This window comes from Passer domesticus, chromosome 18 (genome assembly GCF_036417665.1).
Source record: "Passer domesticus isolate bPasDom1 chromosome 18, bPasDom1.hap1, whole genome shotgun sequence".
In the NCBI taxonomy this organism is placed as follows: Eukaryota; Metazoa; Chordata; class Aves; order Passeriformes; family Passeridae; genus Passer; species Passer domesticus.
The window spans coordinates 5,467,717-5,491,114 of record NC_087491.1 but is presented as its reverse complement, the minus strand read 5'-3'; the positions used below and the strand labels follow the sequence as shown (position 1 = coordinate 5,491,114).

The 23,398-nt window shown below is 48.8% G+C and overlaps 1 protein-coding gene across 2 annotated transcripts in view; it reads left to right on the top strand.

Annotated features, from left to right (window-relative positions):
- ASTN2 (astrotactin 2) overlaps positions 1-23,398 on the top strand; it is a 319,347-nt gene that overhangs the window by 278,313 nt on the left and 17,636 nt on the right. Inside the window, exons 20-21 of one of the 2 annotated variants that reach the window (XM_064393833.1) lie at positions 10,512-10,653; positions 13,077-13,269. In XM_064393833.1, the coding sequence (XP_064249903.1) occupies positions 10,512-10,653; positions 13,077-13,254 (320 nt within the window). In that variant the 3' untranslated portion in view covers positions 13,255-13,269. Of the gene's footprint in view, positions 1-10,511; positions 10,654-13,076; positions 13,270-23,398 lie in introns of those variants that run through there. The other variant, XM_064393831.1, reaches the window with a different exon arrangement.

Sequence of the window (23,398 nt, the reverse complement as noted above, 5' to 3'; positions counted from 1 at the left end):
GGGAGAAGAGAGACCTGAGAGGGTTCATTGTTTGGGCAGTTTTCCCTACTGCTAAATGTCAACATCCTATGCTTGATGCTTCGGATACGGAGTAGCAGGCCTTCTATTTCAGGCTTTGCAAGGGATGGGAGAGACTCATCTTATCTCTCTAACATGGGCAAAGTGATGTTTGGGTTCTATTTAGGGATTTGAAGAAAAGAGGGAAGTGATAACCTCACTGCATGAGCTCTGGGTTGGGTACCTGGCCCTGGCTTCCCTCATCAGCACAGATCCTGGAACAGCCCTGGAATCCATTTACCACTTGGCTTAATCCTGCTCTGTTCATTCTGGAAATCTGTCTTTTGTCATCCAAGTGGTCAGATGTTGCACAGTTGCTGGCGATGACACGTCTCCAATGAACCATCCTGGAGGGATCAGTGGTCTGGGGGTGGGAAGTGTGCCCAGATACCTCACTTTGCCAAGGACATTTAGGAGTCAAAAGGCTGTTCCCACCACAGAATGCCTTTGGTGAGATGGGCTCCCAGGGCACATTGTCCATCAGATCTGACTACTAACATCTCCCCTTCCCTGTGGAGGACAGGATTGATTTGTTGTGGTTTCTAGGATGACAAAATTGGGAGCAGAAGGCACTGGCATGCCAACATCCTGCTGTGTGCCACTGGCAGGTGTTCTCAGCGCCTGGAGGTTGCACACTTGTAGGAAAGGATTAATAGTCCTTTAGGGGTGAAAATCAATTATTAGTGGTGAGAGAGCTGGATTGGGCCTCTGGTTATAGCCTCAGATTTGCCTTTTCCCTGCTATATTGGAAAAGTAATTTCTCTGCACCCCCTGTGGCACTGCAGCCACTGTGACACAGGTATGGCACAATCAAGTTTTGGCTGAGGGGTGTAAATGACACTGTCAGAGGTATTAATGGCCAACGTGAAGTCTCCACATGTCAGACACCTCATTGGCACTAGTTTGGTCCTTGACATCACCTCAGTTTAAGAAATTAAGGATGATATTCTTTCCTTGTAAGCAGAAGGTCTGTGCAGGGGGACAGGAGATCCTGTCTTGCCTTGCAGTTTCAGTGAAAAAGATGGAGGGATTGCTGAGGTGATGATGTGTGCTGAGGTAGACACCTCACAAACCAGAGAGTCCCAGCTCTTTCCTCATTTCTTGAGCCTTCTAATGGATGAAAACTGTGAAGAAAAATGTTAACTCCATTATTGGAAAATCAGTAAGTGAATGATTAATGAGCTGTGTTAAGAAAGCTGCTGTGCAGGTACTCCAGTAATTTAGGTAATTCCTTGTTCAAGAACTGATGTCAGCTCTTGCCTATGTTAGTCCTAACCAAATGGGTCTTTTCTAGCTTCTGAGCTGGGTCAGATAATGGCTTATTTTTTCAGTTTTATCTTGGTATTGCCTTTGGCTTCTCTTGTGATGCCTGCTCGGATAGATGGAGAGTTATGGGAAGAGGCACAGCCAAATGAGAGGCTTTCTCCTCTGAGTCTGAGGTAACAACGTATCTACAAAAATATTTAGAACTCGCTGTGTTTGCACAAGTTTTAACCTCGGTTCTGCAAGCATGTACATTAGTTTATCTGGCACACGAGTGTAATGGAACAACTCACATGAGTAAAGCTAAACATGTGTAAATGTTTGCAAGATACGGGTCAATAATTCTTTGGAAATCATAGCAAACCAGCCCTCTATTTTCTTACACAGTGCTGTTCTCTAGTCTGCCTCAGACAAGTGATCAAGAATATCTGTAATAATCATTATGGTGATGTTGTTCCAAAGAGCTCACAGCCAGGATGCAGAAACTCAACAAGTGTAAATTGTTATTGTTCCATTGACTTCAAGGGAGCTACAGGAGATTTTATGAGCTGAGGACCTTCCCCCCCCCATTCTCAAATGTTCAAAACTGCAGAGGAGGGCCAAATAAGAGGTCTGCTTCCATGCAGGTTCCTCCATAAGGACCAATTTTTTAAGTCTTTGTTGGATAGTAGCCTGCAGGTTTGGCTGCAGGTTTGCTGAGTGCTTCAGAATGTGCTGGTCCAAAGTCTTATCACTAATTCATCAGCATCTCTGCACATGACCTCTGTTTAGAATAAATGGGGCCAAAAATATTTAAATATTTCAAATATTTAAAGAAGACTTTCTTTGAATTTGTTGCCATTACAGGTGGTGATTTGGTCCACTTTCCAGGACCAGGTTGTGAAGTGTAAGAAAGGACTGGGAACAGGGTCAGGCAACAGTGGCAATATAAAAGCCCAAAAATTCCACTTTCCCAATAAGTGCAAGGGAATATGAAGCACAGACCAGTTGATGACTTTTCACCATAGATTTACATGAATTTGATTTGATAAATTACCCAACATAATTATGGTTTTAGTAATTAATTGCACACCGAGTTTCATTCTAGGGATTGTTCCTTTCCCTTTGTGCTGGTCTGGTATTTCAATATTTGTGGCCTTTCTTTAGGAAGCTTCCCAGGATTTGTCCTCAGACACAGCTCACAGTGAAAGCTGCTTCCTTTCAAATTTAGTCATCTGAATTCCAGCAGAAGATGGAACCTCCCAGCCCTCTGAACTAGTGAAGCTCAGGTCCTTGGTGCAGTGTTTGCATCCAAAATTTGGTAGCAATTTTCAGATAGTAGCTCATTCCCGCACGAACTACAAAAGTGCTCTGGTGCATTTATGGAGAGTGAGATTATTATTCAGGTTTTGTTGCCATCTCTGCAGTGTCTGACACGTCAGTTTGTGCTGGGGAAAGTGGCTCTGGGGCTGGAGCAGGGCTGGTGGGATTCCTGGTGAACTTAAGGCTCCATGCAGTCCTTGGATCTTCTACAGGCTGCCAGCTATGTGTCTTGGGGACCACAAGTGGTCTGGACCATTGTTAGAAATTTCTAATTTAAAAGAAGCTAAATATGAAAAGAAAGCAGGAGTGAGGGTGGGAATGAGATCTGTGGCGATGAGAATGAGAACTCACTCTGTGGTGATGGACACAATCTTCTGCCAGGCAAGAAGGACCTGAGGACAGAGCTTTGCTTCATGCCTGCACAACTCCCAGTACAAATGGGCTCCCACTTTGCCTTGAAATCAACTATTTTAACATGCTGCAGAGCCCGAGACAAACTCCAGGGAATAGAGACATTCACTTGGACTCTCCACCGTGCTAATGTGAATACGTGGCTTTGAGATTGGAACTGGCTCATGCCTGGATGTCTCCGAGCGTAGCAGAGTCAGCTCGTGTCTGGCTGGGGCTGACCCTTAGCAACCTAGTGAACCTTGAGAAATCCTGGAGGGCTCACAGCACAGAATGAAATGCTTTAATTCCCCCTCTTCTCCAGCAGCACACTGCCTTGGGGATGTGTTTTTACATGAGTAAAAGTATTTTTTCTGATTTTAGATATTGACTGTGAAAACCAGTGATAAGCAGTCTGTGAAGAGCTCAGATGAAGGAGCAGGGAGTCCTATTGATGACCCTGAGAGAAGAATACACTCATGATTATCCTTGTGCATCATAGAATGTTGCAGCTCATGCAAATTAAGATAATTTTCCTCTTTTTGACGGGCTCTCTTGATGAGAACAGTTCATCTTTCAGTTCCACTTGTTGACTCCATGCAAGTTCCAGCCCTGAAGAGCACCAGTGAATGTATTTGACTTCTGTGACCCTGGAATGCAAGTTTTGCTCTTAGCTCAACTAAAGCCTTGCTTCTTAAATTTAGTCATCTACAGATGCTGTCTTCCATCTACAAATGCTGTCTTCCATCATCAGAGGAGCTGGTGATGGAAACCTAGAGGAGATGGAGGCCAAGAGGAGATGGAAGCCCAGAGGAAAGCTCTTCATCATTATTAATATGCGTGGTGGCATACACACATAGGAAGCAAATTCCCCAAAAATTCAGAACTTCAAAAAGGTGAAGCTGTTCAGGGAACTGCAATTTGCACCTTTGTACAAGTTGGGAAGTGAAGCACAAGCTATCCCCAAAGTTGCAGCATAATCACTGGCTTTTCTGCCTCAGCCTAGACAACCTGTGCCCAGCCAGAGAGATTCCTGATGGATGTGTCTTTGAGAAAAACCATGACAAAGAAATTATTTCTGAGGCTACAGGGTTTTGGGGCATGGGATTTAGGCTCCCATCTAACATGAGAGGCTGGTGTGCATGGATGCTCCCAGAATGTGGGCAGAAAATTTTTAGTAATAACTGGGCCTTTTTTTATTTCTTTTATAATCTGGCAAGCCATGGAGGGAAGGAGGTTTTGACATCATTCCACCAGGATCAGTAGGGATGGTTTGCTTTTAATGATCTAGGCAGCGAGACAGACCATCTGCTGATGTAAATCGGAACAGCTCCGTCGCCTGAAGTTATGTTACACTAATTTAAATCAGCCCATCATTTCCAAGACAAACCAACCACCTATCACTACCTTCCCCCACTGATTGCCAGATCCACAGCACATTAAACCCAGGTACAACCTCACGGTGGAGGAACCACCCTGCAAACCTGTGCTCCATATCCACTCATCCAAAAACCTGGTGCAAGCCTTCTGCTCACAGCCCTCCTCTGACCCTCCCTTCCTTCAAGGGAAAGCCCAGGAGAAGAGGAGGGTGAGGCAAGGACCCCCAAAAGGTGACAGACTTGGAGGGCCGAGCATGCCATTTGTTTCCTCATTTCAGAAACCAAAACCTGGCAAGGGGAAGTGGAGTAAGGTCTCTTTTTCCATCTGCTGCGCTGGCATTGCTCTGGAGGTCACTGCTGGGGACGGAGGTCCTCGCTGGGCCCCATCTGCCTTCTCTTGGCTCCCTCATTTATGCCCACTTGGGCCTCTGACATTCTACTCTGTTTTTCTTTCCTTGAAAATGGATCGGGAATTGGGAGCCACTGCGCAGGAACGCGCCTGTTCCCCATTACAGCTCCACCGGGGCTGTAACACGATCGTGCCTGCTCCATACCCACACAGATATTTATTTATCCATACAGCCTTTCTCCTTGTTTTCATTAAGTTAGGCAGAAAAGGTTAATCTTTCTTCTGCTAAAGCTTCAAAACCAACCAAACTAAATAAAATATGATTTCTTTCATTTCTTTTTTAAAGGACACTCTCTCTCTCTTTTTTTTTTTTCCCCCTAAGTACCAGAATGAGGTCACAGTCAGAGATGCCACAAGAGTAAATTGAAAACAGGTTGAAAAAAAGCATAGGGGAGAAAGACAGGGAGAAAAAACCACAATCAGGGGAAAGCGCCTGGTAACGTTGCAGGGTTGGTTTCATCCAACCCAGTAAAGAAGCTGTCAAGACAGAGACATTGGTGCCTTCCTACTTTCCCCTTTGTGCTCTTTCTAGGAATCTTGAAGGTGAATGGCAACAGGGAGGTCTTCTCTCGTCTTAATTTCCACTTTGGTTTGCAGCGCCTGGGTTTTCTCCATGCTGCTCTTGGCAGAGGCACATGGGCTGAAGGTGTGGGAACGCCTGTGAGGGTCCCAGAGCTTCCTTTTGCTCCTCGAGCCTCCTGGAGGCTGCTGGCCTCGCTCTCTTGTTTAGTCTGGTTGAACTCAGCGCCGTAGCTCGCCCTGTCCTCGGTGGGATGGTTGATAGGTGATTCATCCAGCCTGCTGTCCGCAACTGCAGGGCGCTGGCACGGCCTCAGTGGAAGGACTGAGGCAGACTGAGGCTGCTGGATGCTGTGTGCGAGCGGTCTGAGCCTGCTCCCAGCCATTTTCATTCCTCAGCCCCCGTTCCTGCCCATCTGAGCCTCCTGCCATGAGAAATGTGCTCTCCGGAGAGAACACTGCCAGCTCACCCTTGCAGATGAGGCAGCTGAGCTGGGGATGTCCTCCTCCTTCTCCTCCTTCTCCTCCTTCTCCTCCTTCTCCTCCTTCTCCTCCTTCTCCTCCTTCTCCTGCTTCTCCTCCTTCTCCTCCAGAGATGGAGTTGAGTTCCTGGATGGTTATCCCAGTGGGATGACCCCTGGCTATGCCTGCTGTGGCCAGGAGATGTCTGCAAAGCTTCCCAGAATGGGAACCCCTCTGCAAGCTCCAAGTTTGCTGTTATTTTCCTCTGTTTTAAGGAGAGCCACACCACCAGAGTCAGTGTAAAAGATGCTTAGAAAACAAAAAAGAGGAGATTTGCCAAACTGCACAGCCATGCCTGTGGATGAGGACAAGGCAGTAGGAAGGGGAGAGAAGGAAATGCCAGCTGGAGGGAGCTGCATCTTCCTGACAGTTATTAGTAGAGCAGAGATGGATTTTCAAAAGCTGCCTGGGAAGTGGATGGTTTGGGGTAGATCAGCCCTGGGAAGGCATGGAAATGAGGGAGAAAAAAGTCTTGCAAGGATATTAACTCCTTGCACTTAGGAGTGTCAGCATCCCATTGCTGAGCACAGCTGCCCCATAATTTGTAGTCAATGAGCAGCAAGTGACATTTTTTGCTCTATGCACAGCATTTTCCATAGTGATATTGAGCTCTGTTCTGGGTTTTTTACTACTGAGAAGTGAACACAGGTGAGGCATCCTCATAGGAGCCAGTTATTTGTCCTTGATATCTGTAACAGCTTATTGCTTTATTTAGTATGACATCAATTATTTATTACTATTAATGAAGGACACAGATGTCTGTCTGGTCAATAAAATATCTCCTACTCCACAGAGATGATCTACTTAGCTATCATTTACTCTGCAGAGAACCTTTGGATTCTTTCTGAAATTTAATAACACAAGCAAAGATACTCAGGCAGTCTAGAAGGTTTGTGCTTCAGGGCTGCTTTGGGAGGCTGAAATCCTTCTTTATATTTGCTGGCGGGATGTGTCAGAACACAAGTCCAGATGGGAAAAAGCAGCCCCTTTGCTTTCCATCACGAGCTACTTATCCATGTAATCCCTTTTATAAAGTGATCAAACTTCTTCCTAAAAGATGGTTGGGTTATTTGCCCTTTGCAGGAATAGACCAACCATTTATCCATGTCCAATTTACATCCTCTTGCCATTACTGTCCATTAACCTAACTATTGCTTTTCCATCTGAGTGCCTGCCCTGTTGATGTGTTCACAGTCATGTGTCTCTATTTGGCCTTTTTTTTCCCTGTTTTTTTAGGGAATTTGGGCTTTTTGTTCTTTCCCTGTGAAATATTCTCTCCTTTTCCTCTGCCTTGGTCTTGAGCACAGTTGAGGAATGCTGTGCACTTAGTCCTCATGTGACCTCATGCAGCTGGGTCAGTGTTCTTCTGTTGCTACATGATCCCAGGATAATTTTTTCTTGGTAGGGCAACATTACTGGTCAATCAAGTAGCCCAAGTGTCCAAAGGCAGGTTGGAGAGGGCTTGGAGAAACTTAGTCTAATGGAAGGTCCCTGCCTGTGGTTGGGGGTGAGGTAAAAAGGGATGACCTTTCTTGTCCTTTCCAATCCAAACCATTCTCAGATTTATGATAATTCTCTCACCATTCCACCAAAAGCAACTGTTGCTGTTGCTTTAGCTCTGTTCCACTGACAAAGTCCCAGTCTAAATCTAGGGAATAATTTGTTTTCTGCTCCTAAAGAAAGCTTAGGAAATTTCATTCCAGCTGCTCTCAGAACACTGAGGACTGAAGGGTCTCTGCCTTCTCTTTTGTGAGATGAACAAATACAGTCTCTGTGTGCTCTGCTTTGCCCAGGGGAGAGCATGGAACAGCAGCTCCCTGCACTGGCTACAGACTGACAGCTCTGGGTAGCTGCCTTGTCCCCAGGGTGTCCCTTCCCTGTCTTTGCTCCATGGTCTGTGCAGTGGCACCAGCAGTGATCTCACTGCTGCTTGTTCAGGTACAGAAAAACACCCAGCCTTCGGGCTGAGGTTCCAGCACCTTTGTTGGTATCTATTTTGCTGTTTTCATAATAACCTCCTTGATTTGCAGAGCCAACAAAAGGGGGAGAGTTCCCCAGAGGCTCAGGACTGAGCAAAAAGCACCCTCTTGCTTTGTGGATTTTATTGCAAGGGTTTTGGCTCAATCCAAGTGGACACCCTGTTGGCAGACCCTGCAATCTTCATTTCCTCCTGTGCAGGGGGACGGAAATGCACTCCACTCCCTGAGCAGGTCTGATCCTTAGCAAACCAGACCACTGTGGGAAGCAGCTGCTGCTGTGTGCCAGGGCAGTGCTCCCTGCCAGCCTGTTCTCTCAAAACTACCCAGAAAGACCATGGAAGATGAGCTTTCAGATGTTAGTGCGTGTCCTAGAGAAAGTTAGCTGTGCAGTTTTTGTCATAGAATGGTCTGTGTTGGAAAGGACCTGAAAGATCATCTTGTTCCAGCCACCCTGTCTTGGGCCTGTCCTGCCCTTCCACCAGACCAGGTTGCTCCAAGCCCCCGTCCAACCTGGCCTTAACACATTCTTTGATTCACTGGTTGCACATGACATTTTCCATTTCATTTCCAGTCTCCTGCAAGTCTGGTTCCACCCTCTCCCTGTCTCAGCCCATCCCCTCTCTTGTGCTCCCTGGCACAGATATCCTGGCTGATCCTACCTGGGGGCTGCCCAGTCCAAATCTTGGACTCCAAGTCCCCTTAACCTCGCCCAGCTCTCACTGCAGTCTCTGCCCAGATATTTTCTTTCCTAGCCCTCATCAGCTGCTTAGAGGAAGATGTGAGATCCCACAGCATTCATCCATGGGATGATCTGTCCCCCATTAAGCTTCTTCCTGGTCAGAAGGGAAGTTGCTTGAAGTTAGAAGAGCCTTAAAGCCCTTTGCTCTACTTCAACAACACATGCTGGTCTTTGTTGGTGATTCATCAGGTTTGTAAGTCATGGCAGAGTCTGTTCTCAATGACTCCTGGTGACAGGGAGTTCCCCAATCCAGCCCAATGTTGCAGGAAAAGGGATGGAAATGAAAATTGGAAATGAATAATAGGGGTTTGTTTGTTTGCTTAAACCATAAACCCAGAGCTGAGGGACTTGTTGAAGGCTGGGCAGCGCTCGTGACTTCCAGGCAGGGATTTTCCTGCTGCCAACTCAACCTGCCTGTTGAGTTGTCTTGGGATTTGGGACAGACCTGCGTCCAGGAGCTGGGTTGAGCTAGAGACACTGGTGACAGAGCTGCCTGAAAAAGTTTGGAAAGAACAAGTCGTGCTGGGAGCATTAAAATGAATAATTAAGGCTTGGATTCCTTCAGGGAGGAAAAGAATTTATTGCTGCTCTTTTCTCTAGCCAAGGGGGATATTTGTTACTGAGTTGTGTGTTTTGAGACAAGACGCAAATGTGGTTTAGGGGGCTGGGGATGAGGGAATTTTTTCTCCTACCTGGATAATTCAGCTTCACAGTGGGATGTTCTGGTCTGGTTATACCACTGGCTTGTTCCTTGGGGTCTGTACCAAGAACTGGTGCTTCATTTCAGTACTCCTCAGTCACTTTTGCCTTTAGAAAAACAAAAATGCTGAGAAGGGAATTCTCCTCCTCCCTCCGCTGCGATGTCTTGACATTTCCACATGCACAAGGTACCTGGCACAGCAATCTGGGCCCAGCTTGGCTTACACCAGCACAGCTATCACCTACAGCAGCCTTGCTCCGATTCCCACCGCTGGGAATAGGGCACAGCCTGGGCAGATGCTCTGTCTTATTTTCCTCCTTGGTACCTCAGGCTTTCAGTTACACCAGTGTGAAATGGGAATTAAATGCAATGAGCTCTAACCAATAGACAGGCTGCCCACTGCGAGGAGACAGGTTGCACAGCAGTGGACAGTCATGCCCAAAAACCTTAATAAATGGAGCATTTTCAGTTTCAGCTGGGTCATGATCTAAGTGTTTAACAGGCTTTATAAAATAGAAGACTAAAAAGAAAGGTTTTTCCATATTTTTAATTAGTGGGGTTTTTTCTTCGAATGCTTATAAGAAAGCAAGTGTTCTTGAACACTACTGAAGGAGATCCAGTCAGAGCTCCAGGAGCTGGCAGAGTGCAGATGAAAGAGAATGCAAAGCTACTGACTGTCATAAAATTAAAAAAAAAAAACCAACCAAAAAACAAAACAAACAACAACAACAACAACAACCAAACAAACAAAAAAAAACAAAACCAAAAAAAATCACATTGAGAGCAATTCCACCCAAGCACTAAAAATATTTTTTTCCTGCTAGTCCAACATGGCAGGTAATGTTTGGAAAAGACCATGCTTTGTTTAAGAGCTGGACACGCAGTAAGGACAGGAGATTCCTGTTTAGCCAGGCTTCCAGATCTCCTGTAGCCCACCTCTGGGTGGTGGTTCTGCCTGCAGAGTCTGCAGTGAGGTCACAAATCCCCTCTGTGCTGTGATTGCAGCTGGCTATGCAATGATTTAGCCCTGGCCCCCATTCCTGCTACAGGTGGCCCAGGTGTGTTTCCTACTTGCTTTGTCCATAGGTGACATTCTCCATACAGACTTGGGACGTTCCACAGCCACAGCCAGCTGGATGGAGTTTGTTCATTGCGTGTCCTGTGTAAAGATGTTCCTACAGTGATTTTTAAGTGGTCAGCAGTAATTCTACACCTGTATTGATGCTCTGGTCTCTCTCCTCTCTTTGATCTGCAGGAGAATCCTTGAGCTTTGCAGATGATTTGCTCTCTGGCCTGGCAACCTCCTGTGTGGCAGCGGGTCGGAGCCACGGAGATGTCCCTGAAACCAGCCTCTATTCAGTCATTTTCAAGTGCCTGGAACCAGATGGTCTGTACAAGTAAGGAGTGACACGTGGGGAGCTGCTGGGGGCAAGGAGGGATCTGCAATCCTGTTATTGAATTGTTAATCACCTTTTTGGTCAGCACTGTGTTACACCAGACATGGGCCAAATGGCCAGACTTTTCCTGTTGCTTTGGGTGTTACACACAGCTGGTGAAATGGAAAACCAGTGTCTGCCAGCACAGTGCTGGAGGCACTGGAAGTCCATGGGACACTCCAGGATAACAGCTACTTTCAGCATTCTGGGTTTCCAGGTCCATGCCTGGTGGATAATGTTGTCTCTGATGGATGGACTAAGCTGATGTGGTCAGATTGGAGCAAGTTGCCAAGTGCCTGGTGGGATGAAATAGATGTCAAAAGCGTGACACGTTTTTATAAGTTGCTGTTTCCCTTAGCAGGATATATTTGAGATCAGAGAGACCCCAAATCCTTCTTCCCGCTGCCCACATATTGTGGATACTTCACTCTTCTGAGATACTTTTGGGGGGTTGAATTTTCTGTTTGAATCTTGTGGATTCATGAGTTTCCAGAGCAAAGGGATAATATTGAGAACTGAATTTTAACTTCTTTAGAAACATTTGGACAGGGTCTGGTCTTTCCAATCTGGCTCATTAGCCAGGGCATCCTCTGTCCTGAGAGGGATATCAGGAGTCAGATCAGTAAGAGAGGAAAAATAGAGCAAAGAGGCAAGGAGACAGAGGAGAGACAGAGTAAGCAAGAGAGAAACACCCAGGGCTTAATGTCAGAGTGACTGCAATAATTAAAACACATTTTGTAGTGAGTAATGAAACTTTTTATGGGACCACAAAAGCATTTAAAGTGAGAGCTGGCAAATAGTCTGTCAGCAAGAACTTTTTAAGACCTTGATTAATACTTTCCCTCCACCGCCCCCCAGTTAAGTATGTTGACAGCCTCCAAAGCCTTTATTGCACATCCCTGGAGCAGGGCTGTCTCCAGGAGTGGTCTCCAAGTGATACCTCCTGCCATTTAATAATATCTGATATTTTCTTGTTAAATATCTATAATGCATAAATATAATTATTTATATATCTGGAGACTGGGCTGCTCTGAAAAGGTGCCAGGGAGAGACTGGAGCAACCACAGAGCTTGCTAATAACCCAACGCCCACAAAACTGGCCCGTTGTGAGCTCTCAGCTCCCAGCTGCCAGGGGCACTGGGAGAGGGAAGAGCCACTGGTTTTGATGGAGGCTGCTGCCGTGGTGAGCACACAGAGCTGGGAGCCAGCAGGTCTGGCTCTTGGGCAGCCTGGGCTGCCAAGTCATCTTCCCCATCTGCCAGGCAGGGGGAATTGCACTCACCCGTCCCTTTAGGGGCTCTGTGATCGAATTCCTGGTGTCTGCAAAGGGCTGGGAGAGCCTTGGGTGGAAGGCAGAGGGCTTTGTCCAGGGTTTTGTCATCCCTGTGGTCAAAGCCAGTCCTCTGCTTCCCAGCCCCAAGGCACATTGCCATGGAGGTGCCAGCAGAGCTGGCAGTGCCCTGTGCCCTGGGTGTGGCTCCTGCTGTGTGCATGCCCCTGGGCAAGGGACAGCAGCTTTTGTGGGGGCTGCAGACAGCCAGCAGGCAGCATCCCCTGGCACCAGGGAGCTCTGGAGCTTGTCCTGTGTGGGGACAGGCCCCAGGGTGACGCACAGCTCTGGCTCTGTCCCACAGCTGATGCTCAGCAGGGCTTGGCTCTGCGCTCCCGGGGCGGTGCACACAGCGCACATGGACAGACACATGTTTGTGTGGGCACCTCTGGGGCACAGACCCACCTTCCTGGGCACCCAAAAAGATTTCATGTGGGCACGCTACAGCACCCCCCCCTTCGCTGGCTGCTGCTGCCTGCCCCAGCACGTGGCACAGATCAATAACCCCCTGCTCCACCTTGGCATGAGCTGCTGTGGGTCCTGCCTGCCCAACACACACCCACTTGCTGCAACCTGGGCTCTGCCCAGCGTGTTTACTGAGCATTCTCAGATACACAGGCACCCCCATTACATATTCCTCTGCTCAGATGTCCACACGGTTGCAACACAGCGTGAAGAAAGCCAGAGCAGTGAAATGTGAGGCTAACGCTGCTCTGCGCCCGCACAGACAGAACAACAACACAACCACGGGCACGGGGTCATTTCTGAAATTGAATTTCTTCTGCTTGTTTCATTCGTTTCTGTGGAAAAATAGCTATCTATAATAGCTCTGGGCTGGATATAATACTGATTATAGCCACTTGCAGGGCTCTGTGCTGTTCTCTAGGCTGGGAGGTAAGCACACAGTCTGCAGCATCGGAGCTCTTCAAAAACAAATCATTTGCTTCTGCAGTAGTCTGAGGGTATCACATAACCCTAGCAAGGGGACTGGGAGGTCATGGAAGTCTCTTCTGCCCCGTAAATGTGTTGAACATCCTGTCCTTTTCTTCTGTAGTACCTACAGCAATTACACTCTGCTGTGGACCATTCATTTGGAGTACTACCAGCCGGAGATCAAAGCTGAGCTGGAGTATGAAAACAAACCCAAAAAAATGTTCTACAAGCAAACAAATAAACAAAGTCTGATTGATTCCTTTGCTTTTAAGACTTCTGTAATTCCAAAACATAAATGAACAAAAGGAGAACTAATTTCTTTGTCCTTTTCAGTCTGAGGAAAATATGTTGCCTGTCAGCCCTTTTCTTCCCCTTGCCTTTAACACAGTGGGGCTAAGATGCCAGTCCCTGCATAGAGGGTTTTCCAGGGCGAGTAGATCATGTCAACAAAGACACATGCTCCAAAGCCTCGTGTACACGTGTGGGCACCCTTGCCAGTGTGTCACACACGGGTGCCCATCCATGGAGATCCATGCTGCATTCCTGGGAATGTACTCCCAGGGACCTATGCATGGGTACTGAGGATGATCCGTGCAGACTGTTGAGTTTTGTTGCAGTTCTTAAAAAACAGAAATCATATTCTTATGAAATGGAGAAGGTGTTTCTCTCCCCTGAGGTCAGCTGGACCAGAGCTGTCTGTCAAGCTTTCCCCCAGGTGGATCTGTAAGAGAATGAGGTGAGGAGAGCAGAGGGAGAGATGTCGATGTGTCTGTGAAGTGCTCACCTTGCATGGACCAGCCAGCCTGGACAGCAGCCAGTGCCACTCAGAGGGATGGTGTGGGAGCCTTGGGAGCACCAGACTTTGACAGGCAGCTTGTGATGAACCAAAAACAAAACAATAGTCAGGAGAAAGGGCTCTGGCTTGTCTCAGAGATCAAACACAGCTTGGAGTACCCAAACCCATCCAGTCTCTTCACTGTGGAGGCAGGAGCTTCCCCTGAGCCTTCATCCCAGCTCATCCATCTCAGCTCTCACCCTATTGCTCAGGGAGTGCCTGGGGATGCCTCATGGCTGAGCTCTACCTGCTTGGCTACCAGAAGGCAGCTTTGCCAGCCCGGCACGTTTGCTTCAGATACTTGGGGACACACCAAGTAACCCTCAGCCAAAAAGAGAAATTCTGGAAAGGGAAATGAAAACCCTCTCCAGCTCCTCAATGGAGCTGCAGTGCAAACACACCAACCTCTTCCCTGCACCACAGATACTATAATTATAGATTAGATTAAATCCCAATGTTTCACTTTATTTACATTCCTGACCTAGCCTATTCATTTCCAGTGTTTGTGCCAAGAATCAGCACAAAATTTACTGGAAATAGTATGGAAGTCATCAGGATTCCTTCCAGAGCCTTTCCTTGGAGTGTGTTCATGTGCTGTGAAGAAGCCTTTACATTCCCTTTGCTGGCTCAGATGGGGTTTCCCCAGGGTGATCATGAACCAGCCCAAAAGCTCTGGGAGAGCACGTTTCAGGGGTGTTGGAAAGGTGGAAACCTCTTCCTAGGGGTTGAAGATTCAGGACTGCTGTTGGAGGGGAGGGGATTCAGTCAGAGCTCAGAATGACAACACGAGGCTCCCATCTGCAGCCAGGACCCACCAGGTCCTGCCCAGGCAGTGTCACCCTCTGTAGGGTCTGCAGGCCATCAACAGCATGGCCAGGCTCAGCTTGGGATAACATGGAACATCCTTTTTTTGGTGAGCTTAAGGAAAAAGGCAGGGGTGTGGAGCAGGGAGAGCCCATCAGAGCGTGGAGAGGCTGCAATCCCACAGGCTGAACGTGCTGAAGGAGCTGGCCTGGAGCGAGGCTGATTAATGCAGAGTGACCTCTGCTGTGTGCATAGCTGGGATAAAAAGTGGGATGGAAAACCCTTGGTGCTCAAGAGTGTGTTAATGCTGGCAGCAGTCCCCTGCTCCTTATATGATGCTAATTGTTGTTGTTGGTCTTTTGTCAGGAAGACACGTGGATGAGCACTGGAGCAATCGGAGGCAGATCCCAAATAGCTCCGTGGCATGGGTTAAAACACATCTGTTACAGCCCTTGGCCAGGTCCCCTGTGTGCACAGGAGCTGTGCTGCTTCACTGAATCCACCTCTCCCGTTCCATGTGCTCTCCAGCTTCCCAAAGCTGAGTGGGGCAGGGCTGTAGTTTCTCCTCAGGCATTCCTTGGTTACAGAAGCTCAAACAAGGCAAGTCAGGAGCTGATTTTGTTAAATCCTTAGCATGTACTCCAAATGCAGGCTCATACTTTCTCAGCACTTTGGGGTTGTGGAAGAACCAGGCTGCCCAAGCACTGGCTCAGGTGTGTGGGTTTTTTTTTTTGCTGAAGTGAGTCCAGCACAGAGCCCTCTGGGCTCACCTGGGCTGTGTGTGGAACACTGGGTTGCAGGGGGTTTGCCCCATGGAAGATGGGCTGTGCAGGGAGGTCAGGAGCTCAGCAGAAGGGTGCAATGTCTGCACTCATTTCCATGAAGACCCATTTATGGAGGTGGGTTGGGCTCCTGCTGAGGCTCCAGCATCAGGAGGATACACATCTAAAAACCACAGAGAAGACATTCATGTTTTCCTCATGGCCAGTCAAGCTCTTCCCAACTTTACCACTTACTTTGTTGAGTGATTTAAAGAGATCATTTTGTCTCGCTTCTGTCATCATCTGTTTACCTCTCCCCTTTAAAAACTCGGGTTTTAATCTCTCTCGTGCTGTCCTTGTGTCCAGCCTGGCCTGGGTGGCTCAGATCAAGGCCTCCAGGTGCTGCTGTAGTGTTGCTATGCTATTTGCCATTACCTTTCTAAAGGTTGTGTTTGAATCAGCATTTTCCTTCTGATCTGTCTCTACCACCAGTACTCAACCACCTGGGACAGATATGGAGTCAGGAGATGCCTTTCTCTGACCTCAGTAGAACCTTTTTCTTTAGTATCTGCCAAGTTTACGGGTATCTCACACCTTTATGCTGAAAGACCAGGTTTTCCTTCCCAAATTCTCTGTTTCTGCTCACACCTCTTGCCACACAGAGCAACAGAACAGCTTTTGCTGTCTCCCATGGCTGTCTCCTCTCTGCCCCTTCCTCAGGACAATCAGACTGAAACAACATTTTTGGTTTTGTCCCTAAAAACTGCCAGCATCTAAATCCCAGACCTCTCTGGGTCCAGGCCCATCCACAGTGTCCCTCTGGAGGTGGCTGGAGGAAGGCTGACAGTGGTGTAGTGAGAAAAGGAAGGAGGAAGAGGAGGCATGGAGGGGTTATTTTGTGGGGTATTGCAACTGGGAGAGTGTGCCAATATAGGATTCTTCCTGGGAATGGCAGTGGGGTGGAGAGGAAGATTTTGTCCTCTTTGCCTGTTGGTAGACAAATGGATGTTTACAATTCCACCTTTTTCCTATCAGCAATCCCATATCACCAACGCCTTTTAGTCACAGAACTTGGAGAGTTTTCTTATTCCTGACTGTGTGGAAACCTAATGCTGCTCCACGTCCAAGTCTTATCTCACAGACTAATGGGAGAGGGAGTGCAAGAGCTGTGATATAAATATCAACACGGGCCTAGCTGGCTTTGATTTGCTCTAAGCCAGCCAAACCTGCATCGTGCTACTGCCTTGGAGCCATTTGTTTTGTTCATCAGGTCTCCATGGTGCAGAGCACCCTCATCCTGAAGGCTGGAAAGCTCAGGGCCATGTTGGTTTGGTTCTTCCAGCACAGTCTGGACACACTCCAGTTCCAGGACAAAAGGAACACAGGACACATCCTGCTTTTTTGATCTCGTATAGAAGAAGGGTGTAAGGAGAAGACAAATGTCCTTGTTGGCCAAGGACAAGGACACACCTAGCAAGGGCAACTGGAAAGGAGAGGTGTGACATGCCTGGAGCTCCTCAGTGATCTAGAGCTGAGCAAAGGTGAGGGCTGGCCATGCTCACATTTCACAGAAGTCCCACTTTAGGAGAACAATTAGGAGAGTTGCTTTTTGGATTGGGTGGTTAAGAGATGCTCCCTGCAAAGAATTTTATTCTCTTCCTAACTTCCTTGTGCAGACTGGGACCCAGGTAGCTGAGAGTGGAAAGCTTTACAGCTGCCCTGCACCCAAAGCAGCTCAAGCTGATATTTCTAGACAACTCAATATTTGGGCTTATTCAAGCTTTAAAGAGTGGCCAAAAGCAGCACAATACTGTCCGCAAACATGCCCAAGGAAGGACGTGACCAGCTCCTGTGCTGCCAGGTGTTCAGTCACTACTGAACCCACAGGTCTTACCTGAACCCAGACTATCCCCACAGCCTGGGGGTAAATCAGCTCAGACAGACTCTGGGTGGGACCCCAGCTCCCCAAAGGTGGAGATATTTGACAGTGATACTTCTCTGAATAAAAGGATAAGTCACAAGCTAATCCTACCTGCCCATCTTTTTGTCCACTCTCAAAAGCAAAGTTTGGATGCCATGAGCTACAAGTTCTTTTCCAGCTCAGCCCAGCAATGTGAATTTCTCTCACATATGGCTGCAAGTCCATAAAAATAGTCAAACTTTATTTTTTGTTTCATTTTTCCAAAGGACACCTGCAGCATATCCCAGCCCATCCTTTTCTTGTAACAACAGCACAGAGAGTCCTTCACCAGCCTTGTCTCCCAGAGAACACTTTGTTATTTTCATTTTCCTTTTGTTTGTGTGTTATTTATTAAAAAAAAACCAAAAGTCTTTTAATCTCCGACTTGTGTAGAACATTACATCAGTAAGCACCCACCTCCTGATCACGCCAAAGTTGAGTTTATCAGCACAAAGTGACCACTCCAGCTCTGCCACCCCTTCTCCCCCTCAGGGCCATGGCTCTTTCCCAGAGAAACAGGGAGTTTCTGCAGGGAGTTTGTCACGGGAGATCTGCAGGCAATGGAGCCCCTGCCCAGATCTCAAATGGCCTTTAATTTATTCCTTGGGGTTTGGGTTGTTTCCCCCCTGCCTGTGTTTGCAAAAGTAGCCAGTAAATTGAGACATCTCCATTTTGGGAGCATCGTGTTCAAGGCTTCACCATCAGAGCCACGGCTCCTGTTGGCTTCAGCTGAATTTGTGACATAGTTAAACAGGCATGCAAAAAGTAACCTCAAAGTAGCTGCTTCTTCTTGAGTTTTCCACCTGTAAAACATACATTAAAACTGAACCACACCCCTTGCTGGGCTCCAATACAGTGAGGAGATCCATAGAAAAATGAGAGAAAAAGGCGAGGAGCATCTCTGCTGGGCTGCAGAGATGGCAACCACGTGGGGAGTTGGGGCTTGCTGTGGGTGATGCTCTGTGCTGAGCTGTGGCCCATTGGTCTCTGCTTGGTCACCCCCATCTGCTGCCACTGCCAAGGATATTTCCTTGGAGTACCTTCAGAGCAATTGCTCCCACCACACATGCCCCCATTGCTCCTGGTCACCTCTCACACACACACACTTGCTTCCTTCATCAGGAATGAGACAAATTTGATTACACAGCAATATGGTTTCTGTTATGAGGAGGGGAAAAAAATACCCTGGCTTTCCCTAAAAACCCTTGGAGCCAAAGCTTATGTCATGATGTAAATTTTCTAAAAAAAAAAAAAAAAAAGAGGTAGGGTCTGTGGGGTGCTGGTTGTTCAAGGGATGGTGGATGGAGGGGTCAGTAGGGTCCTGTTTTCACTGGATGGAGCTGGGTGTGTAGACACTGCTTTGGCAGGATGGGTGTGAAGGGAGCTCAAAGCTGGCTCACAGGGACATGTCCCAGTAGCTTGTCCCAACACCTGGGCAGTGAGCTTGCCATCTTGCCACAGCTCTGGGCTGTCATACCCCTGGATCAGGGTCTGTTGCTTGTCTTCCATCTTTTCTCCTCTTGATTTTTGCCAGGGAAACTCCAGGGCAGCCCATGGCAGCAGCAACCTGAGCTAGGTCTGGGGTGTGCCAGTTTTCTCCTTCCCTCTGAGCATCTCCCACTGCTCTGCAGCTACAGGATTGGCCTCCCCTCCTAATCTCATTGCACAACCTCACACAGAAGGGCTGGGATACTTTCATGTTTTCCTTCCCTCTGGTTTGCATCATTGCAACATGCCAGTCTTCCAGCCTTTCTGGGCAGGGTCCGTGGGGATGTGTCCTGCACACCCCAGTTTCTCACATGGGGCAGGGGATGCTGGGGAGGGCTGGTTGGTCTCCAGGACACCCACCCCAGGCTGCTGGGGAAACCTCTCAGACAAAGCAACTGAAACCAAAATATTTCTTCAGTGTTTGGACACGTCACTGCTGATGTAAGGGGAAGGATTTCAAACCATTTCAGCTGCCACAAGTTGTACTCTTGGCCCTGCATTGCGGGGTGGTCTTGGCCCCTTGTGCCCCTCCCCTCTGGGTCTGAGGGCTTTGTTAGGTTGGTGGATGTTTTGTGGTGTTGCATCCGCATGGGTGCTGCCCTCCTGAGGGCACAGAGGTGGATGGATGAGGAGCAGGGTGCCCCTCATCCATCCTCATTCATTTCTGTCCATGCTCTTTATAGCTTTGGACCTGGCACTGCGACATCTCACATTGCTGAGGGTCTGTCCCATACCACAGCAGGTACTTTAGTGCTACCCAACAGCCCCATAAACACACCAATGATCCCATAACCCTACTTCATAGCCCACAGGCAAAATCATGGCCAGATCCTGCTTTAAGTAGCCTTTGGGTTGCAGGTGAATTTAGAGGTGGAGCAGTGTGGGATCGTGTGGCTGCTTAGACCCACCCTGGCAGGTGAAGAAAACTGATAAACTCTGGGCTTTCCACATTGTTGCAGCTGAGCACACAGAGAACAGATGTCCCAAACGCTGCTGAAGCCCAGCAAAGTGCTGCACCTGGAGTCCCCCTTGGCAGTGCCCCTTGTACCTCCCTTGCCAGGCAGCAGCTTGCAGTGACCCCTGTCGCTTTTCCATTACCTATCCAAACCCTCCTGATCCCTGCTTCACCCCAGTGAAGAAGAGCTCCAGGAGAGCCACCCCACCCCACAGCATGAAGCCCACCCCATAGAATGAAGCCCACCTGCATCACCCCACACACAGCTCCCGAGCTCTTCCAGGCCACCTCCAGCTCCGGGCTCTGTCCCTGCCTCGTACCTGCTGCCCTGCCACAAGCTAAATTGTTTTCCAAGTGGAAACTTGAGTTGAAGGATTAACTCCACAAGGGCCTTTCCGTGCAATGCACCGGGATTAAATATTTATGTTGGCAGAAAGCATGTAATGGGCAGCTCCAGATCAGAGATAATGAAATTGAGGTGTGTGAAGAAAGCAGGGGGAGGCAGGGGCTTGCAGGAGCAGGCGGGAGAGGGACCCAAGTGGGTTGTAGTATGCATGCCTGGGCGATTACTTTTGGTTTTATTAATACCCCACCTGTTTGTGGGGGAGCCCCAGCCCCATTGCTGGGAGCTCTGCAGCACACAAGGGAGCACAGAAATCAGCCATTCCCATTCCTTGTGTGCACACCAGTGTCAGGTAGGAGGAATTGTCACCCAGGCTTTCACTTAGAGCTACCTGAAGTGAGGGGGGGCATGCAATGTCCTGGAGGAGGTGGTTGGGTGGGGGAAGTAGGGATGAGACCCTCTCTGTGTCATCTGCAAATGATGCACAATCCTAAATCATTAATAGCAGTGATATAGGATCCCTGGCTCTTCCAGACCACTGCAGTCAAGGTTATTTACTGGTGACTGTATCACATCAGGCAGCAATGTGGTTTGGATTAGAGGGAGGGTTCCTGATCAGGTCAGGAGAAGGCTCATGGCAGCAACCACAGCATGAGCAGGAAGGTCCATGAGAGAATCCATGGTGATGTTAGGGAAGAGCCCTGCCAGAATAGGCAGCAGGGGAGCACAAAGAACATGGCAAAGGAGAGGTGATGCAGGAGGAAAGACCTTCCTCTGCTTTAGCAGGAAAACAAGGAGTGCACACAATGGCAAAAGCTGCTGCTCTTTCTCAACTCATCATTTTTATGAGACAACAACATCTCCCTCTTTCCACCCAACAACAAATAGCGCAGGAGGCGGCACAAGGGGCTGGGAGTCCCGCGCGGGGCCGTGGGACCCCGGCCAGTCCCCAGTCCCCAGGGAGGTATGAAACCAGGCATGAATGGAGTGTTAGGGGAGAATGGAAATCCACTGGCTCCCAGGCCGGCTCTCCTGCGGGGGGTCCCTTGCTCACGATGACAGCGCTGCCTCTCATAAACACGCATTTCCTCATCCCCATTTGTTTCTCTCTCTTGTGCAATCTCTTGTACCAGACGGGAATGGGAGTGAGTCCCACTGGTACGTGAATGTGTTACAAAAAACCTTCCCACCCTGCCACCAACGAAGTACTGAGAAAGAACAACAGGGTTTAAAAGGAAAAAAAAAATAGAGAAAGAAAAAGAAAGATGGGGCAGCTGGATGGATTTGCTACTGGCCATGACTTATTGTTCTGAGTGTAAACTCAAGGGCATGGCTGTGCTGGTAGGTTGCAGCATCAACCAGCACTCAGAAGCCCCACTGCACTTGGTGCTCTGCATCCCTTTGGGAAATGGATGCTTCTTCCCCAAATAATTTTCCTGGGTGAAAAACTTGTGACAAAAATAGAGGCAAACTAACTTGACTGAGATCACATGGTGCTGAAATCAACAGATATCCCAGCTCCAGCCTGCCCAACACCATTCCTGGTGCTGGGTTGTTTCACTTGGGGTGTGTGAGCAGCATTGCTGCTGCCAGTCCCTGGGCATGGACCAGGCACCAGGCTGCCCTTCCCAATCCAGACTGCTGGGACAGAGCACACCTGGGGTGAGGTGTGACACTGAAGTGTGGAAACAAGGGCAAGTCCCCCCATCAAACACATCTCCTGGACTGGTGGTGGAGGTTTAGAAGGTCTCCTGGACCTAGGCTGCTGGAGCAGGGATGGAGGATCAGCTGTAGCTGCAGAGGAAGAAAACTGCAGGGAGTTACAATCCTTTCCCTTTCCCTGCAGAGTGAAAAACAAGGGAAGAAACCTGCAGGGAGCGATGTCTCTGGAACAGCATTTGCAGGAGAGCAGGGCTGGCTCCACACCTCTGGAAGCCCAAATACAGTCACTGACAAGGGGCTCTCCCATGGCACAGGACAGAGGGTCTCCGGTCCTGGCTTCTGGGGTAGCAGGGCTCTGGCTCTGAGCCGGTTGTCTGTACAACCATCATTTCAATAAAGAAATGATTAAAAGAGGGTGGGGAGGGGGGGAAAGAAAACCCCAAAACATCTGTTTTACTTCAAATCAGGGAAGATTCCATTGCTTGCAAGGAATGTGTAAATCACGCCGGGCTGGGAGATGTGCATAACCCTGCCTGAAAGCTCCTCTGCACTTCAAACGAATTCTAACATGCTTACTGGGATTTTGTTTTTATTATTTGTTTTGGGCCCCCCTGCCCCCCTATCCTGCCCTCCACCCTCTCTGTCTGCCTGCTGGACCTGTGAGAATCTCCTGCTCATTGCCAGTTCCTTGCCCTATGCCCCTGGATTTGGGGGCCTTGGGGCACAGGGACAGTGGGCAATGCAGATCTGGCTGGCATCCTTCTGGCTGGCACACAGCATCCCTACCTGCCACCATCTCCGTGCCAACACTGAGGCCATTGCAGGGCCTCATTGGCTGCCCTTGAGCTCCCAGAGCCCAGCTGGAGTTTGTCTCTTTGGGATCCTGCCTGGGGTGCTCAGAGGGTGCCCCTCTCCCATGTGCGTTATTGCTGGGCTTTGTTTCACACTGCTGCCTGTGCAAGGTGAAGTCAGGGCTGGCCAGCAGTGCTGGGTACAAACACAGTGGAGACAGATCAAGAGCTCTGCCCTCAGGGGTGCACAGCCACCTCCCTGTGCCAGTTCACTAAGGTGACTGTCCCTCAGGCCCAGGACCAGCTCTGCTCCCTGCAGACAGTGCAGCCCTTGCCTTTCTTCTGAAAGCAGGGGGCCCTACTGTGGTGCCTTTTATAAGAACAGTCAGCCATCAACTTGCTTGCCGTGGACCACCCACTGTTCCTCAGATGACACTGCCCTTTGAAGTCACTACCAGCCCGGGCTGGATTTCAACCAGCAGTCCAGATGGAAGCCAAGCCCCCAGGAGAATGAGAACAAGCCCTACCAAGGGGATCTCAGGGGTAGCATGCTGTGGAGTGTCTGGTTCTTGTTTAGAGGGACTATGAGGTTGGGAGGGGCAAAGATTTCCCAATTTGCCAGGGGTCACAACCTTCCTCTCGCCCATGTCCCCAGGGCCGGTGATGGCCAAGCTCTGCAGAGTGTTCGTAGGTTGAGCAGCAGGGATGGTTAGCTGTGAACATTTCCATTGTGGAGTTCCCTGCAGGGGTCCAGGGTTTTGCTTGTCTCTCCTTTCTCCTTGGCACATCTGGAGGAAGAGTATTCATTCTCTCTCCTTCTGAATATTTATTCTCTCTCTCCTGC